Source organism: Haliaeetus leucocephalus, unplaced genomic scaffold (assembly GCF_000737465.1).
Source record: "Haliaeetus leucocephalus isolate CR32 unplaced genomic scaffold, Haliaeetus_leucocephalus-4.0 Scaffold0, whole genome shotgun sequence".
NCBI classification, from domain to species: domain Eukaryota; kingdom Metazoa; phylum Chordata; class Aves; order Accipitriformes; family Accipitridae; genus Haliaeetus; species Haliaeetus leucocephalus.
Genome location: NW_010972436.1, coordinates 9,167,671 through 9,187,474, shown reverse-complemented (window position 1 = coordinate 9,187,474; position 19,804 = coordinate 9,167,671). Strand labels below are relative to the sequence as shown.

The window sequence follows — 19,804 nt, the reverse complement described above, 5'->3', positions numbered from 1 at the left end:
TTATAGCACTATGTAGCAAAGGATGCAAGATCCATGGAGGAGACAGGAAAGAAAGGTGACCCTGAAAAATGTTCCTCTAACTTTGAGGCAGCAGAGTCTTTTACTTGACATAGCCATTAATTATTTATTAAATAGCTATTTGCTTTCAGCAGAGAATAGATGAATGTATACAAGCTCCAGTCTTAATTTCTGTTCATGCATTGTAACAATATTTAGTACTTGTACATATATTTCAAATCACCAAACAAATGCAAATTAAGCAATTGAAAGGCCATGAGGAAAGGCCTGCTTTATTGTACATGCTCTGGGCTGGGCTATTAATTCCCAGTGATAAGCAGTTAGTTGTGTGAGTCACCCTACGGAGAAGTAACTGCTTCCCAGAAGGAGCAGAGGATTCATAGTTTGTCTGTCTCGTAATTGTCTTTTTGACAGCTTCATAGTCTTTGACTCTTCCCTTCAATGCCACATTGGTGCATCATAAACTAGTTTGTCACTTGTACACATTTTCAGGCCAATTTGCACTAAACAAGTAATTTGTATTGTCACTATGTTATGGTTGAAGGCAGAACAACATATTCTGCATATTAAAAAATGCTGGACTTCAGCAAAGGTCCTAACCACTCTGTAAACGCCATCAAATTAATCCCCTTTGATCTGATATTTTCTCAGTGTTTAGCATCCAGCTTTGCAAACGAGAACGTTGTTTCTTCCAAATAACACAGGTGACAACTGCCTGCCCAGATTTCTACTAGGGCTGAACACTGCATGGACATCAGTGCAGTGATCAGAATGCCAAATGCAAAAAATAATGAAATAGAAGAAATGCTTTTCTTAAATGACGACAAGTGTAAGTAACTTGTAATTTCCACAATCGAAATTCAGTTCATTGACCCCAGGGCTCAAATACTCATGAGAAATTGATTTCGTTCTCTTTTCACAGAGACAATAAACAGTGTTGTCAACTTTGAAAATACTCTCTGCTGAAAATTCAGCTGACAGTTCTTTTAAAAAGCCACCAAGGGAAATAGTTGAAAAAACGGACTGGGAAACTTTTTCAGGTGTAGAAAGAAATCTTATTAAGATTATCACATCACATCTGCTGTTCTAGGCAAGGCCAAACCCATGGGAGGATATTTGTCTTATGACCAATCCTTTCCCAAAAGGAGCTCTCTCAGTGGAACTTTTCCCAAACTTTCCTTTTTTTGTGCTCGAAAAAGCAATTGTTACTACAATATGCTCTATATTTATAACTCCTCCCCAAATTCTTACATGCATATAGCTTTTAAGCAGAAGGAGCATGTTAACATCTCCAAGGTTAGTCTGCCTCTCAGGTGCTGAATGACAGGACAGAAACAGCAAATATATGCCAAATATAAAGGCATACAATACAAACATGAAATAACTGTACTCCTGCTGGAATGCTGTTTAGAAAATAAAAGTGAAAACACAATAAAATGTTCTCATTATTTGCGTGATAAACACATAAGGACTTTATCATCTTTGATTTTATATTACTATATTATATCTCTAGTTACAGTCAGGTTAGCTTCTTTTGGTGTAGGAAAACCAAAAAAGCTCAAGGAATTATCATGAATGAAAATCTTGTCCTGGCCCATGGGGACTGTAATGCTGACTTTAACAGAAACAAAGGTGTGTACAAACTGGGACTGCTCTTTAGAGTGTTTGTAAACACATTGTGGATAGTTTCTCAAAATTGTTTTTCTCACTATTGCATATTAACCACTGAGGTCTGCAAAATAACGAAACACGTTGTTTTCTATTTTCTAAAGTTATGGTTTACACAAAGTTTCTATTGTGATAGTTTTATCTACAAGAAAACAAAATTGTGATACATACATGTACACCTCTCATGATACGAGATGGAAAAGAGTTTACTTACCAGAGATTAATGTTTCTGTGAGGGCAGAGACACAAAAATTTTTTATGGTAAAATGGAGGAAAAATAGGTGAACTTCTGGTACCTCCTGGCTACTTTCCTTTATATAAAGTGACATGGAACCAAGGGCAAATGACAGACAAAACCCCATGTCATTCTTTTTTACTTTGACATTTTGATCAGATGGTAAAAGCTCCAATTCAAACTCACTTCTTATACGCACATGCATCTTTAAGGGATAAAATGCAATACCTTATTTAACTGTCCTGACTGACACAGCTATACTAACAAAGCCAGGGATATAGATGACCTAAATAGCAGCAATCAGCCTAAAGATGATTGTTCAGTACTGAGCTTTGTTCTTTTCTCCTGTCTTTTTACCAGAAGAATGAATTTTCATGGCAAACCTCTGCATTTGTCACAAAGAGATAGAGAATGAACCCTGCAATTTCTTCTCATATAGGAATGCTTGATCATAAAATGAGTGTTTGCTGTTAGGTCACATGGCAGCAAGTGGATGAATTCTTAATGTTCATCAAAACCTATGATTTTTTTAGCTGGTTGGTCAGATGAATATGAAACTATCACATGGGTATGAGAGCATCTATGCAGCACTATTGGTACAGAAATGCTGGGTTATTAAGTTGACAGTGTTTCTTGTATGGTCTTAGTTTTATGGCAAAACAGGTCTGGATACAAGTGCATGAAAACAGCTCCTACAGATAAAGCAGACTAGAAAAACGTGTAGGTTCGGGTATAACCACGTCTGCTGTAGGGACTTATGCACTCTTTTACTCGTATGAGTATGTACTACATAGATTAATCATTACAGAAACAGAATGTGTGATAATATTTTCAGAGCCTCCATGCTGTTGTGGTTTAACCCCAGCCAGCAACTAAGCACCACGCAGCTGCTCACTCACCCCCCCCCACCCAGTGGGATGGGGGACAAAATTGGGAAAAGAAGTAAAGTTCGTGGGTTGAGATAAGAACGGTTTAATAGAACAGAAAAGAAGAAACTAATAATGATAATGATAACACTAATAAAATGACAACAGTAATAATGAAAGGATTGGAATGTACAAATGATGTGCAGTGCAATTGCTCAGCACCCGCTGACCGACACCCAGCCAGTCCCCGAGCAGCAATCCCCCCGCCCCCACTCCCCCCAGTTCCTAAACTAGATGGGACGTCCCATGGTATGGAATACACTGTTGGCCAGTTTGGGTCAGGTGCCCTGGCTGTGTCCTGTGCCAACTTCTTGTGCCCCTCCAGCTTTCTCACTGGCTGGGCTTCAGAAGCTGAAAAATCCTTGACTTTAGACTAAACATTACTTAGCAACAACAGAAAACATCAGTGTTATCAACATTCTTCAGATACTGAACTCAAAACATAGCACCGTACCAGCTACTAGGAAGACAGTTAACTCTATCCCAGCTGAAACCAGGACACATGGAAACGCCATTTTTTAATACTCTAGGTGTTAACTGCAGAACTTCCTTTGCATTCCCCAACGTACATGTTAGGTGATGACTGTTTTGGTACTGGCCATGATTTTGAAGCTGTAGCATGTCCAGCTATATAAAAATACATTTATTGATAAAAGTAGATCGTGCCATACTATTAATACTAATGCAAAACAAGTATCTTGTTCTTACATAGAAAACACTATCTTTCAAATACTAGCTTAGGAAAGTCAGATATGCTTATATATTATTATTACTATTACTGTAAAATTATTATAGAATATTATAGAATCACAGAAGCTTGATGATCCTTAAAGAACACAGCATTTGGGTAACTTAAAACTTGCTGTGACAATGCAATACAACTTTTTTTATGTTGTTCACAGAGATGCCATCAGAGACTGCAAGGTTTGTAATTTTGTAAAAAATATCGCAGTCTGAAGTCCTGAGCTGTGGGGGAAAGTGAGATATACTGAAAACTGATTTCTTAGCTGCCCATTTCTACTTCTTGGTTGAGTACTGGGTACTACTTTTGCTAGTTATATAAATTTGATATATAATCAAAGGTGTGTACTGCTTAAGATAGATGCTATTTGATGTATCAGAAATCTATGATAATATATATCTGTCTTTTTTAAAGTCATCTATGCAAGAAATCAAGAAATTTTCATCCCTCTCCAAGCTTTTCAGGCTAATAAAACTGTCTGCCAGTGACAGTGCTGGAACATTCTGACATTTGGCAAATTAGCTGAATCTGGCAGGTCAAACCCATCTCTCCTCTCTACTATCCCTGTTATCTGATACACTACTGCACCTATGTTAATCTCATTCGACCATCCTTTCACCCACAACTGTTCTTCTTCCATAGCCATCCTTGGACTGTTATTGATCTGGTTCCTCTCATTCAGGAACTTCAGAGTGTCTGATAGCTGTTTCCACATGAGAGATCTCTACAAGCCATCTGGTGACACCTCCTTTCCACGTGCTTCCTCTCCTCTTTGGGCAGCCAAAGAGCAGAAACCCTCTCTTGCTGCATGGTCTGGGGCTAACCTGCTCCTACAGATCCAAGTTCACTCTACCAGTCCTCCACCCTATTACATATGTCTTTTCTAGCCTGGAAGCTGTATCACCCTATTTGCATGACTGTGGGTTTGAGTTTATATGCTCCTGCAAAGAGGGAGGACATAATGTTTAGGACAGCTGAACACAGAGGGTTACAGCCTACAGTAAGCTCTGTAGAGCCACTGGATTTTTCCCCTCCTTTGGGCCCCCATTTCCATCTGGAATGTGAGCCTACCAGGAGACTGCTTGTTTTATGGGGCAGGTATATGGTTCTCCAAACTTAAACTTTTTTCCTGTACACAATGCAGATTCCTGAAGAGATGATTAATGACCTACATGTAGTGACCGTGGGAGGGAATAAGGGAATGTACAGTTGGAAGGATTCTCCAGAGGCTCAGAGGAATCTCCATAAAAATGCTCTCTCTACCTCTTTTAAGAACAGCATGATTTGGACTTCTCAGCTTCTTCGCCATAATGGAGTGTGATTTTCTTGATTTGTGCGTTCATTCCCTTAGCATTTGTTAACATCTTGAAGTTAAGCTATTGCTATACTTTGCTTGGTTTCATGATGATTTATAAAGTTATGGCTCAGCTAATGCTTTAAAAATTGGTTTCTGATTGCATGGAAGGAATGAAAGGTGGTCTTTGTGTGAGAATATTACAAACTGTAACCCACAAATTCTGAATTCAGTATCTGGCTTTGCTATCAATTTTCTGTAGGACCCAGGGCAACTCAGGAAGTCTCACCAAGATTGATCAACTGCTTAGTGCAATAAATGGATGAGAGTGCACTAAAATCAAATCCCCCTGCTTATAGGATGACAGCACTCTAAATATGTTAGCTAAGGACTTTCGTTCTGCTCTAAAATATCACCTAACGCTACAACAGTTGTCATGTAGTAATATTAGTTTGAGTTGCTTGAGGACACGTAAGCCATTACAATACTTAGTAGCATCAAACAGTGGCCATCATGAAGCTCAATATTGTACCATATTGTACCACGCCATTTGGCCTGGCAAGGCAGCTGAGTGTTGCTAAATACAGAAGAGCAAACAGTGACCAGATTACAAGAATTTCAATTCAGTCAGCCCATTGACTCCTCTTAACCCTACTGAAAGCAAAAATAAGACCATCAGGTCAAACAGGCTGTTCCTTGCTAAAGCTGTGTCTAATGCTTGCAGAGTTACTTACCCCCCTCCCTTCCTCGCCTTTTGGAGACAGAACAACTTCAGGTACTTCAAGTTCAATGCAAAATGTACAACTATATTAGTCATCTTTCACTTGACCTCCATTTTTCCCATCCTTCACAGTGACCCATGCACACCGATCTCAAAGATGAGTAAGCAACGCAGAGGAGATTGCAGGAGGCTACCAGCTGCAACTACTGGGTTAACTCCATGTAGAATAGGAAGTTAAAAAGACAGAAGATCACAGGAGCTCTATGTGCCCTAGCTGTCACACTGCCACAGCACCGTGACAGCAACAGGAGCAGATAAGATAAAATATTAAGCAACACAGCCTTGTCTTAAAAGTTTATCCAGTCTATTACATTTAGCCCTCCATAAGATCTCCATTTAGATCTACGTGTGGTTTTCACATAAACCCTTTGAGCTGGTAAAAGTCCACAGATTGTATGTGTTTAACAAAATCAATTAAATGCATGCCTTTATGGTAAAGTAACGACAACAGTAAGAGTAGATACTGTATATCATTTTATATATGGCTTAGAGAACCAAAGAGAAACTAAACTGGTGTAAGTTAGACTTCAATATAAGTTGAAGTGTATGCACATAGTTTGATCTGGTTAAACTAAACTGTTTTAACATCATACTTCTTTAACCTAATGTGGTATATAATGCCTAATATGATGTAAAAATGCCCTTTTGTGCTAGAGGCAGAAAGTGACATTTGCTTTCTAGGGGATCCATTCAAGTGCCACTACTTTTTAAAATGTCTGCCATTATTTGATTGACTTTCTGCAGATTAGATTGGTGTTTTTTACATATTTTGTGATGATAGCTGTAATAAGATGATGACAGCAAAACTGGGATGCAGTGGAGATGCAAGAAATTCTGGAAAAGACACAAATGTCTTGTTCTAAGTAACATTTAAGCACAATCCAAACTACCATGAAAGAAACTGAAAACAACACAATTTATTAATGCTACCAATTTAAATATCCTAAGAATAAAGATTATTAATCCATGTTTCTATTTTTTACCCAGAATGGATGAGTTCAGCACTTTTCATTTGTATTTGCTTTAAAAACCACACATGTAGCCCACTGGCCACTGCGTATAATATGTAGAATACCTTTCCTCCTGTGTCTGATGCACAAGGAAGATGGGAATATTTATATCAGAGGCTGTTACTTTTCCAAGCTTATTTTCTTGGCTTTGGAAGGCTCCATTTCAATAAGATAGCTGCCAGCAGGCACTGATGTAGTATCATACTGAACACCAGCAAGGCTGTACAGGCTTTCATTAAGTGACAAGATTTCCTGAGAAGGAAGAACTTGAATTACACTGGGCACATCATTTCATGTTTCTTATAGCAACATACTATGGTAGATCCCACACTTTTTCCTAAGAATAATGCTTTCCTATCCTGAGTGCTACAGCTGAACTTGCAGAAAGCAATGAACAGCGTTTAGAAAATTGCTTGGGGTCTAAAGTTCAGCTTTGATCATGCTTTGATCATACTGAAGAAAACAAAAGAGATCTCTAATATATCTTAAGACCTGTTCCTAACTAGTGCTGAGAAGAGACTGCTGAGAAATGACAGAAGAGGAACAGCTTGGAAATGTTCAGGGAGAAACAGAGAATAAAATCTGGACATGTATCAGCACTTCCTAGCTTGTAATCGACAGTGTGAAATACAATATATGGGAAGACTCACTGACGTATTTGAGTTATATTTTATTTGTTCCCTTTGGAATTTCCCCCCTACCTAAATAAAAGAAAAAGGGTAAAAATTCTGATAAACTCTGTTTACAAGGCTCTTTCTGGTTTATTTGATAATCAAGGTGGCTAATTGTTCTTCCTGAATCTACCTTTCTTCATATTCTTATCCTATTAACATATTCTTATCCATCACCACCTATTTTGCTTATCTCTGTGTTCTGATACTTTTTTCTTTTATAAGCATTTTTTTATACAAGCACAGCATATAGTACAGCATAGATAAAGTAAACTTTATGACAAGTTGTCTCCAAGGAAATCCTTGCTTGCCTGAAATTGTATGAAACCTGCATTTTAGGAGAACATCAGCAGTTTTGAGTAAGTGGAACAGACAGAAGTAAACATGTAATTACACAATCCATAACCTAATCTCAATAGGATTTTTGCAATAATGGTAAAAACCTTAAATCCTGCCTTATTCATGAGAGAAGAGTGGAAGAATAGGCCTGATTCTTGCCCTGCTGGGTTTCTGGACAGGAATGGAAACAGAACACATCAACTAGGACACCCTGAAGAGAATTAATGTAAGGAAACCTTGGGTACCTACAAGTAAGATGCGTACTCTTAGTATGTCATTTAGATTTTTCTCTGTAGCTGATAGATACCCTTATATAGTAACTTATTCCACTTTGGGCACTTCTTTTAGGATGACAGTAATGACTTGCTCTTGCCTATTGCTTGCCACTGGCTATGAGAAAGGCCCAAAAGAAGAGCTTGTGGCTTCCTGGCTAACACCAGATGAGATGAAGCCTCTGGAAGGTCATTTCTGATGGCTAGGCCAAGATCTGATGATAAACCAAAGCCATATCCTGTGGATCTTATCCTATCCAAGGTCTACTTTAAAACATTTTTAAACCACCACAAAGGTTAGGTTTAGAATTGTTTAATTTAATGTGTTTTACTTTAAAATTGGAGAGAACTCAGCTAATCTGTAGTGACTTGTTAACCTGAGTTAGCTGTTTTGGACTGTGTGGTCATAATAACTTTTGTTATGTCAAAAATATTTGTTCTCCCTAAAAGGCTGGCTTGTCTCTTTGTTGAAATAAGTCTCATTTTCTGATCATTTAGAAACTTAACATATTAGAAATAAATAAGTTAGATGATTTTAGCAGGCATGAACTAGTGGTGTTCAACACGTTGCAGTTGCAGTTGGAGTTCAGGGTACACAAGAAAAACAGGACTGAGTCTTCATAATTTGTCAAGAATTCCTATGGTAGGAAGAGCTCAAACTGCAATTTTTAAGGGAAATTAAAAAGAGAGGTGGCTAATGGGAGCTAGTTTCCAGGCATAGGGGACTATTAAAAAAAATAGCCTTGGCTGAATTTATCGCTGTATATAAGGTATATAAAAGTATTCTTTTTTTTAAAAACTTGGGTCTGCATTTTGGTCATTTCTTACCAAGTTTCCTAATCTTTCAAGCTCAAATTAAGCTCTGTATAGCACTAATGTTAATCCTGTACATCACTAATGTTTGTATCTAGATAATTTTTTTAAAAGTCCACCGCATAGTTAAAGTAGAAGGATGCAGACATTTCCTAGCACTACATATGCTGGGATGGACTTGTTCACAAATAAATAAAGCAGCTTTCTCCCTCAGGTAGATGTTTTTTGCATAGCTTTTCTTTTTTGCAACAGCAATTTCTGTACATCTTGATGAATGAGAAGTGTAGCAGTTTGTCTGACACTTACTGTCCACCACACATACATTCTTCTTTTGAGTTATAAAGCTGAAGGAATGAGAGGGACTCATAGCAATCAAATCATCACAACAAAGTGTCTAAAAAGGTCAAATAAAATGTCCAGATGTGCTGGCCAATCATCTAAATCATCCACCAAAGAGTTCTCAACAAGAAAACACTGCATTATTGTATAGCCACAGCCAATTGCTCATAATTTTTATGAAAAATTAGGCTTTTAAACTGTTTAGTCAGCCATGTTGTGTTATAAGAAAAATGAAAAAACAACAGAATCTGCAATTACTAACAAAACCATACATTTTTAGTGTTGGACATATCTTAAAACTTACAAAATACTTGTTATTTTAAAGAGAATTAAGATTTAACAAAAATTGTGATGGCGTGCCAGCTGTATTTTAAAATGGTTTAGGCATGTATGTATTAGGCATCTGTTATGCGTCTGTGAAGAAAGAGGGAAGGCAGAAGAAACAGAAACAAGCAAATTTGAAATGTATGTTATAACACGCCACAAAAGATTGTGGGTAAATTACAGGACTAACTTGCAAGTGATTTTCCCATACAATTAAAAGGTCAAAGCAATTTGACCTGAACCTGAAATTTAATTTAAATTTAGTTGCTGCTTTATAACATTTGGTTTCAAATGTTCCAGACAGAGGTGAGATGCAGAATTTCTATGGAATCCTTTTGTTGTACCTAACCAGATATTGACTGCTATCATACAAGGACACATCAAGATATAGGCTGTGATTGATCCAATATAGCTTTGGTTTTCCATTATAAAAGGTTCCCTTTCATTAGAGTTTTAAAGGATCTAGTGTGAGAAAGTAAAGACCCTGTATTCGTGACCTGAAATAATCTACTCTTTATGAAAGGCTGACAAATCACAGAGAATCAAAGAACGCGCCTGCGGCTGCAGAGGTTTTATCTGAGCCTAATCTAGGGGTCACTGGAAAATTCAATGCATAATTGAAGATTCATCAAAAAGAACTTCTCAGATTAAAAGCTACGTTTACTGTGTGAATGAGAAATCCTGGTGTGTTGCTTTGCTTCCATGTTGTTTGAAGTCATTTACTTTTTTTTAAATTTCAAGAACAAAAGAAACAGCTTAAGGAAAATGAATAATCACATCAGGTATTGGTTTGTGCTCCTAAAATGCAGCAGCTTTCTTGGTGGAAATGAACTTTCTATGTTTAGGATAAGTGATGCCACAAGCCTTACCACCGTACTCTACCAAGTAGTCCACAGCCATCCTTCACCTGGTCTAGTATTCAACATTTTGTTTGCTTTCACAGGGTTTTTCTTTTCAGTTCTTGGGCAAAGAGCAGACAAGTGAAAAAATAATCCTGTTGCAATTCCCAAACAGAAAGAAACTCAGATGTTTTTCCTAAGCCTATCTTTTGCATTATTTTTATATAACAGCATACAATTTTGAGCTGTTTATGAGGTGCTCACGATGGAGAGCTGCCTGGTCCCTGTCCAGCCACCTGCCAGGGAGCGATGGCTCACAGGGTAGAGTGTGGGCACAGCTCAACTGGGAACACACTTTGTGCACAGAGCAAACACAAAACGAGAGGGTGAAGTGCTGACTGATTCGTCTTGTCTATTGACCTTTAAGAGCACTGAAGAACTTTTCACAAAAAAATAAAAAGCAATTTGATTTCAAGAAGAATAAGAGAAAGAAAGGTTCAAAGACATTCCTGTAGATGAAATGTCTAAAAGTACCACCCTGAGTTTATAGATGACCTTATTCCAGGGGATTACTTATATGTCAAAGCCATGTCAAACAACAACACTGCCAACAAATGGACAATTCAATGCCCAGTACAGCATGTGACCAGCTATGCTGTGGCTAGTGATAGCAAAATGACAGAGGAGCGACCGGCAAGGAAGGGGATGGCAACAGCCTCCTGTGGAGTGAGCAGATCTCTAATTTGAAGGAAGGAGAAAATAATGGCTGAATATTACCAGAAAACAAATGACAGGAAAACAGACCAAAATGCTAAGTGGCATCTGCACACTGTGTTTTTTCAAAACTTGAATAATTCTCTGTGAGGGCGCTGAGCAACCACTATGCCTCAGCTGTCCTGACCTGGTGCACCTGGGACCTCTGCCCATGGGGCTGGGGACTCCAAGTAAGCTCAAGCCCAAACCTAAACTATATTATAGGTGAACCTGTATTCAGCCTCATCTCTAATCTTGACTCCTGGACCAACCTTGGATCTATGCTGAAGGTAGCTTGCCTCCAGTCCTGTCCATGGGCCATCAAGTCTCTTTGGATGGATCTTGGATCTGTGTTGCAGACTTATCTCTGGCCCCGTCTCCTGCTGCTGCTGACCAGACTCCTTGTATGGACCTGGTTCATCATCTCACCTTCTCTGGGACTGCTGATGGGAGCTGCTTCCTTGCCTGAGCTGTGCCACCAGCTGCTGTGCTGCTGGCTGCTGTGCCTAGCCTGCTCCCTCACCGGTCCCAGCCTTGCCTTGCCGACCTGGCTTCCTGCCTTGACCCGGGGCTTGCCTCGTCACTGCAGACTCAGCTGATCGTCACTAGACTGGGGCTGACCCCAGCTGCTGCCCCTGAGCCGCCGGACTCACCCCACGCCCTGCCCAAGCCTGCTGCAACACTTAGCTGCCGGTTCCCCTGCCCCTGAGCGAAGCTTGGTGCTCCGTGCCTGGAGGAAAAGCAATCAGAGCCAATAATATTCCCCTTTATATCAGTGGAAATATAATGTATTTCAACTTGCTCAGCAAATCATCCTCTGCTTAGATAGACCATTCTGAAGTCCACAGAAACCAACCCAAAACTTTCTCCTCAGCAAGCTCTACATTGGCAGTCAATACAGACACAGCCTACATCTAATGACGCAGTCTGATTCTAACTAATAGCAAAATTCTCATCAACTTCAAAGGGAGAAGGAACAAACCTCAGGTCGCAGTCCTTGAACCCACAAAGAAGATGACAGAATCAGTCCCCTGCAGAGCATCATTTAACAGAGGCCTTTATCAGTATAGACAAGGTGATCTTATTAAATTGCATGAGGAATGTGCATGGAGAAATACAAGAGCTCTGCTAGTACAGAGACACAGATCTAAAATGGATATGTTTATAGACAAAATGACATGTAATAGTTCACTGCTATGAATGAATCTATAACACAATATTATTATTTAGAACTACCATCATATCCTCTCTTAATACAGTTAAGTAATACTGTATTATTATAATACAGTTAATAACTGTATTAATACAGTTAAAAATTTACTTAATATGTCCACATTTGGAAGTTAATTAAAGCTGCTGTTTTATTAAAGAGTTATAAAGAGAGTTGTAAATGTTTAATTTACTAAGCAGTTGCTAAGCTTATTTGCCCTGCTGCTCTTCGACACAGATGTGGAAGGCTGAAGTCCCTTGGGAGTCTGGTAAAAGCTATTTCTACAACCTGATTTTGATTAATGAAGTTCAGTGGGGTATAATTTGACAAAGTACTGACATTATTTACAGACAAAAAATAATCTCTTACCTCCATTATCTTTTAGGTGCAGTGCTATCTTGGTGTCATCTGTAAAAGAAATTCAAAGTTAGTTGTAGGAAAATGCATTTTTCTAGGTCATGAGTCATTTTGGGAATGACTTTTTAATGTCAAAGAAATTCCACAATTAGAAAATGATTTGGTACTCAACTCAACAAGAATTAGATTGCGGTGTTCTTACTTTTACTGAGCAATGCTTTACTTCCTTACTACTTGTTGTGGTTTAACCCCAGCCAGCAACTAAGCACCATGCAGCTGCTCACTCACTCTCCCCCCCTCCCCCAGTGGGATGGGGGAGAGAATGGGGAAAAAAAAAAAAGTAAAACTCGTGAGTTGAGATAAAGACGATTTAATAGAATGGAAAGGAAGAAAATAATGATGATAATAATAATAATAATGGTGATGATGATAATAATAATAAAAAAGAACTGGAATATACAAAAAAAGTGATGCACAGTGCAATTGCTCACCACTCACCAACCAACGCCCAGTCAGCTCCCGAGCAGCGATCCCCCCACAGGCCAACTCCCCGCAGTTTATATACTGGGCATGACGTCCCATGGTATGGAATACCCCTTTGGCCAGTTTGGGTCAGCTGCCCTGGCTGTGTCCCCTCCCAACTTCTTGTGCCCCTCCAGCTTTCTCGCTGGCTGGGCATGAGAAGCTGAAAAATCCTTGACTTAGTCTAAACATTACTTAGCAACAACTGAAAACATCAGTGTGTTATCAACGTTATTCTCATACTGAATCCAAAACATAATGCTATACCAGCTGCTAGGAAGAAAACTAACTCTATCCCAGCTGAAATGAAGACACTACTAAAAAAACATTTATGAGAATGTTACAGTGTAAAGGAGGATTCCAAATACTGGTAAATAAAGGTACTAGAGTCTGTTCCATAAAACTTACAAATCATTCATTTGTGTTACATGTTCATACATAGCTTGAGCATTCTATCATATTAAGGACTATATGAACCAACAAATGACACTAAAATGAAACAATGACTTAGTTCCTCTTCTAAGAATCATGAAAAGGTCTACCAATTTTAAATCCTATTTATTTCCATGTTCCTCTTCTTGTTGTGAGCTTTAATGAACAAAATGCCAGGGAATAATGCTGCTAATGCAGTCCAAATCCTGCACCAACAGTTTCTAAACTTCTCTTGCTGCAAACAAAACCAGCCTTTCTTGTCTGTAGATTCCCACCTTGAAATGTCTTCAGCTCAAATTTTCCTGTCACAGGCCACTTAAAAAATCTGCTTGTACCTGGTACCTTTTCTTGTGTTAACATACAATTCTGACAGAAAACTACTCTCCCTCCCTCCCCATTTTATAGATGCTATTTGATTAATCTGAGTTAACATTTCTACCCAGCTGAATTTTCTCCAGAAGCAGGCAAGCAGGATACTTCAACCACAGAAAGGCAAGATTTAGGCAGCCAGTGCAACAAGGATGAGAACTGACACACCATCACTTACCCAGTTAATTTAGTTCAGAAGCCTATAGAAACTATTTCATAACAATGAGCACTACATGAAAAGAGCAGTGTTAACTGACCGAAAAAAAGTAAACAGGCAAATTTCAAAAAGGTTTTTAATTTGGGTTATCTCCAATTTTCACCTGGTTAAATAGAATACCTAAAGGGATTAAAAATTCATTAAGTCTGTGATGGGAGTTTCTTCACTAACTTTATCAGGACCCTCTCCTTCTACTATTTCAACAGGTTTTGGACTATGGCCTGATGGTTAAAGGAACACAAAAAACTCATTGTAACCACAAGTTCTCCAGAAGTCTGCCTGGCTTGCCCATGGACCCCCAGCACCACCCTCTTCTCCAGCACTTCTCCCCTTTGCACCTTACTGTTGTGAGAGCAAGTTGCAATTTAAAAGCAGTAGCAGATATTGCGTTGACTGCAATTCCCCACTCTTGCCACTGCCCCAAAGAGAAAAGGTCAACATGAACACATACTTAAAGGAAATACACTTTTTAGACTTGTAAATGACGTGTTTGCACTATAGAATAATGCAGTGTATACACTTCACCTTCTGTTGGCAGGCTAGTTGGCAGGTGGGAAGTGATGGATCCTCTGGTGGTCGTTAAAACTCTGAACTTTGTGGTGGTTGGCAGAAGGGTGGTGGTGGAGTATGGAGGTGTTTCAGTTGTGTCTATATTCTTCTCACAAATCTTATCTTTTGACTGTTGAGAAACAACAAAAACAAAGAAGAGAAAATTATTTCTCAGCAGAGACTGTCACTAAAAGGAGAATTTAAGAATGGGCAAGCTGTCAGGATAAAAAGAACAAAAATGGAAACTGTAAATCAAGGAATTTCAAGAGTTTTTTCTTTCTTTTTTTTTTCCTCCTTTGGAGTACTCTACACAGCATTCAGCAACACACATTTTTCAGTTAGCTGCAAAACTTACAAATCTCAATTGTTAATGACAAGGCTTCAAAGTCATCCCTGAATGTCAAACGTGTTATTTCCCCCAATCAGATTTTAACATCTAAGATTATCATAGAAATTTTCACTCTTCTATTGTGAATGCTCACTGCCATTGGTCTGGGTGCCATAACACATGTTAAAAAAGATACGTGGGAATTAAATCATAGCTCTCTGTAGTGAGTAATGTGTAGTTAACTGGAGCATTTAATTGGGCTTTACGTGCAGTTATCACAGAAAAATATGCATATATGTGTAAAATGTGTGCATGTATTCAGCATATAAAATATTTATATATCACACTATAGAGCAACACTTTCACTATATGCCTATTAATTATATATAACTTTAAAATTTCATGTATCGTGTCTATAACAATTATTATATAAGTATCCTAAAATATAGACTATAAACTATAATAATCATACAAATGATTGTTATATTAGCACACCATAAATAATTTTCACCATCATACACGAATTTAACTTGTATTTTCATGGGCAAATATTTCGATACAAATCTTTAGTTTTGTTTTTTTTTTTTTTTAATTTGTGGACACTTTTAAAATTCTGCAGGTGTAATGAATATTTTCTTTTATGGATTACGCAGTTTTGCAGGAAAATACATCCAATTAACTAGCAGCAAATATAGGAACTGCTTGTAACTCCTGCTGTCCCCATTGATTTTAATGAGAAGTTGAATCCTACAAAGCCTGTTCATTTTATTGAGATCCGGCTGTCAAAACCCAGTGGGTGTTGTCTTTCTTTTAATATGTATGGGTATTTTATTGTCCTTTGTTTCACCAGAAATAATATATTACATTAAAAAATGTATCGATACCTGCAGTATAATTAGTCTTTAAATTTCTGCATGTTTTAGCTTGAAAACCACTATTAATTTCACTGATGAAATTTAATAAAAATTTAGCTCAAAATCTATATTACAAAGAAGGAAACATTACTACGAGAATCCTCATTATTCATCCTCTTGAATGAATGCATATAAAATTAATCTCTGTGTGCTAATTATTGATCCTTTATTGAACACCAGCAGTCAGCTCAGACATCATTCTGGAAGATCCTAAGTAAGCTGTTGCTTCTGCTCCAGAGAGTCTGAAAGCTGGACTGTGAGCAGCAATCAGCTAGCCTGAAACTGTGCAAATCAAGGTATTAGTTTCTCAGATACACTTCATGTATCAATAATTTCCTCTCAGATCATGTACTAAGCCTTGGAGCACTAGTTGTGTTGAAACAAGAAGGGAGAAGCAGAATGGGATGCTACTGTCCTGCAGAGAGCAATTTTTGGATAACTTCATCTACAGGCACAACGAAGTCCTAGCTAATTATAATCTGGATTAAAGCAATACAGAGATAGTGCACTATAATAACACATACTCCCAGTACCTTTTATTTTATGTTCTTGAAGAGGTCATCCTCCACAGACAATAAATCTCACAGAAATTCCATTCTTAAATCAGCAGATTACAAATTGCAAAGCTGAAGTTTCAAGGCCATGTAATAAGGCAGTATGTTGGATGTGGTTATTTTGCAATTACAGTTATAAGGAAAAAATTTCTTCCATCAGACTGGATTTATATCATTGCTTCTCTTTGCTTCTACTGAGAATATAACAGAATGTGCTTTTCTAACTAGACACTTGGGGCTAAGTTTTGCCCTGAGTTTTGCCTGACATTACATTTCAGAAGGGCTATTTTGCTGAAACTCATGACAGAATTTAGCCCTTTCAGCCCAAATGGAAAAGTAACTGCTTTTTTATGGCCATCAGGAGATTAAAAGTGTCATAAATTAATTTGTTCCTATTACCACAATCCCCAAAAGAAAAAGAAAAAAAACAAAAAAACCCCCAACCTCCAAACCAAGAAACCTTCTAAAGGGAGGACACTGAGAAGGAGCCAGCAGTAAGATACTTATATATGTATCTGCTCTGGTCCAGGAGTACCCCAAATAACTCTTTTAGAGGAGGCTTATAGTCCCTGTTTGACAGTCCATCATTACCACATTCAGATATCTTTTTTGTTCTTTCACTGCCACTCCATGAAAGGAAATCCAAATGCCTTGTAGGTTTGGGTTTTTTTAAATCTCTTTGAATTTATGCATGTAATTTCTTCTGTACTATATGATTTGGCCAGATTTCATAATCAAAATGCAATGCCTGTTTTTCACTTGAGACTACTCTGGCAGAGGGTTTTCTGAGATGAGGAACATCACAGTTCCTTCCCCTTTTCTGGCAAGAGTCAGAGATCTAAGAGAAAACCGGTGCAGGGATACTGTTCTGGGGCAGGCTTTCTGGTATTTTTATTTTTTATTTAAAGTATTTTCTCAGAGATAAAATTTTTACTTTGTGTCCATTTTATTCTCTCAAATGGGGAGTGAAATTGCTCAGCCTATTTTGCTTTATTATGCCTTACAGCATTTCCACTGAATGATAGAGATAAATATAGCATGTCTTTGGCCTTGAAACCATGCTTCATAATCTGAAGAATTTAATCAAAAGCATCATAAGTATATAAGTGGCCTCTGATGGGCTGAGGATGTAAACTACTCACATACCTCTTCAGGGCAGCCACTGTCTACCCAATCTTGCCGGTGACGGTCAAATCCACTGGAGCATCTTTAAATGATGAAATAGATAGAAGTTGTCCAGATGGAAATAGGAGGAAAACAAGAACAAGAAAGGAAGGGAAAAGAAGAGAAGAGAATGACAGAGAGAATAAGTAAATGATGTGATTTATTTTAAAATCCATATGATTTATGTGGTATTGCTTTTATTCAAGAGGCAGTTGCTTGCAATATGAGTTAATAATTTAATCTACTTCAGTGAAACGTGTTTCAATGAATGAGTTTTTATTTTAGGTTTTTTTTTGTTTTTAATTTATAGTTTTTAAATAGGAATGTCTCCCTTCCACTGGATAATTATTCTTAAGACTGCACTGAGCCATAGCATTTTTAAGTTTGATGTCAGCCATATAGATGTAAATTAGTTTAATTATTTCTACCAGACTTCTTAGCCAGGAAAATTTAATCACGCAGAGGATGTAGTGAACCAGTCACTGCTTTTATCAGGCAAGGTGATCTGAGACATCAAGATACACACACAATGATGCGATCAATGTTCACAGATTTAGGTAACAGCTCCTCAGAACAGCCTTCATGACAATTAGAGAATACTATACAGCTGCTTCTACTTCCTTATTAGCTGGGGAAAACTTAAGTTGCATGCATATTTCTTATCAAATTAGGTGAGGTTGATAGCATGCTTGCAATATCCTTTTTAATTTTTAAATTTTCAATTTTAAAGCAACTTGTAACACTTTAATATAATGATTCCCTCAGCAATCCCCACCTCACAAGAGTGTTACCAGTGTTTATACAGTAACTTAGGGTTTCCTAGACAACAGTTAGCATTATAAACAGAAAGCATTATTAAACCAGCAAGCAAATAACTAAACCATGATGTCCGACTTTGAAAGAGATTCTCTCCAGTTACGTTTTTTTAATTTTTGTTCGTTTGTTTGTTTTCTGTATTCATTTCCTGTAGTATTTTGTTATGAGACAGGATGATGTCATTTGGCACCCATGGTCATAACTTACCTGACTGTACAGCAAATAACTTTCTCACTGTCTTTTAGTAAGACTGGGCAAGCAAATAAGGCCACTGTTATGGTTAGCACTGAAAGATACCAAGACATGCCAAGTACTACCTTACTTCAACTGAGGTAAACAGGTGCATTTGGAAGAATGGAACAGTGGAATCACTTTTATAGTAGGAGAGGATGTTACAAGAAGATGTAAACAATGTTAACAACACACCTGAGATAATAAACTTCTCCATATAATTATTCTGAGGAGAAACTACAATGTCTTTGACAAAAGATTTTGAGAAAATGTTGATTCTCCTGTGGTAGTTGCACTGATCCATATTCCACCATTTGCAATGTTACTAAAAAAAGTACTCCAACCCTCAGAGGTATCAATTATCACTCACTCTATAGCAACTGACTTTTTAAGAAACCTTTTGCAGTGAACAAAAAAGATGCCTAAACCAGAAAAGCATTCTAGAGGAATGCAGAGACCTCCTTCCCAATGCATGGGAATAAAGGTCACTGTAAAGAGTGTTTTCTTGCTGAAGGGTGAGTGAATCAGTGCTATGCTGGGAGCTCGGTGCTGCCTCCCTATCTTTGTGGTACTAGCAGAAAGAAATGATGACATGACATTCCAGGTATGAACAGAAGATATTTTTTTTAAATCTCCGTCTCCCCTACATTCCCCTAAAGTTTGAAGAGCTTCATTAGCAACTTCTGTGCCCATCTTGAAGGAGAACTGGACTAATTTTCAGATGTACACATTACATTTTAGTCATACTGCTCTGGCTAAATCTAATGGGTTTGAGGATATTCTGTACATCTGAAAATCAAGCCCAATGTTTAGACATGACATCAAGCCACTCCATAATTCCTACAATAGAGGCAATTACTGCAGGTACATAACCATGTTAATTCAAATCCAACTGTACTGTGGCAGTACACTCCCCCCAGCAGGAAACGAAACTTCTCCAGGCAGGGAGAAGAGAAAAAAAACCCCAAACCCTTGAGGCTGCAGGTTGAAAATTGAACAGACAAATCGAGATGTGCCAGGTACACTGAGGTGACTATTTTGGCCAATAGAGATTAAATGGCCATATGCGCATTTTGAGTCGTCACTTTTAATTTTTAAGGATTCTTAAGTCGGCTGT

General features: G+C 38.0%; 1 protein-coding gene across 1 annotated transcript in view; it reads right to left on the bottom strand.

The window, feature by feature from the left end:
- PLXDC2 (plexin domain containing 2) overlaps nt 1-19,804 on the bottom strand; it is a 278,226-nt gene that overhangs the window by 15,179 nt on the left and 243,243 nt on the right. Inside the window, exons 10-12 of the mRNA XM_010579409.1 lie at nt 17,623-17,683; nt 14,657-14,810; nt 12,604-12,642 (exon numbers count right to left, since the gene is read on the bottom strand). Of these exons, the coding sequence (XP_010577711.1) occupies nt 12,604-12,642; nt 14,657-14,810; nt 17,623-17,683 (254 nt within the window). The remainder of the gene's footprint in view (nt 1-12,603; nt 12,643-14,656; nt 14,811-17,622; nt 17,684-19,804) is intronic.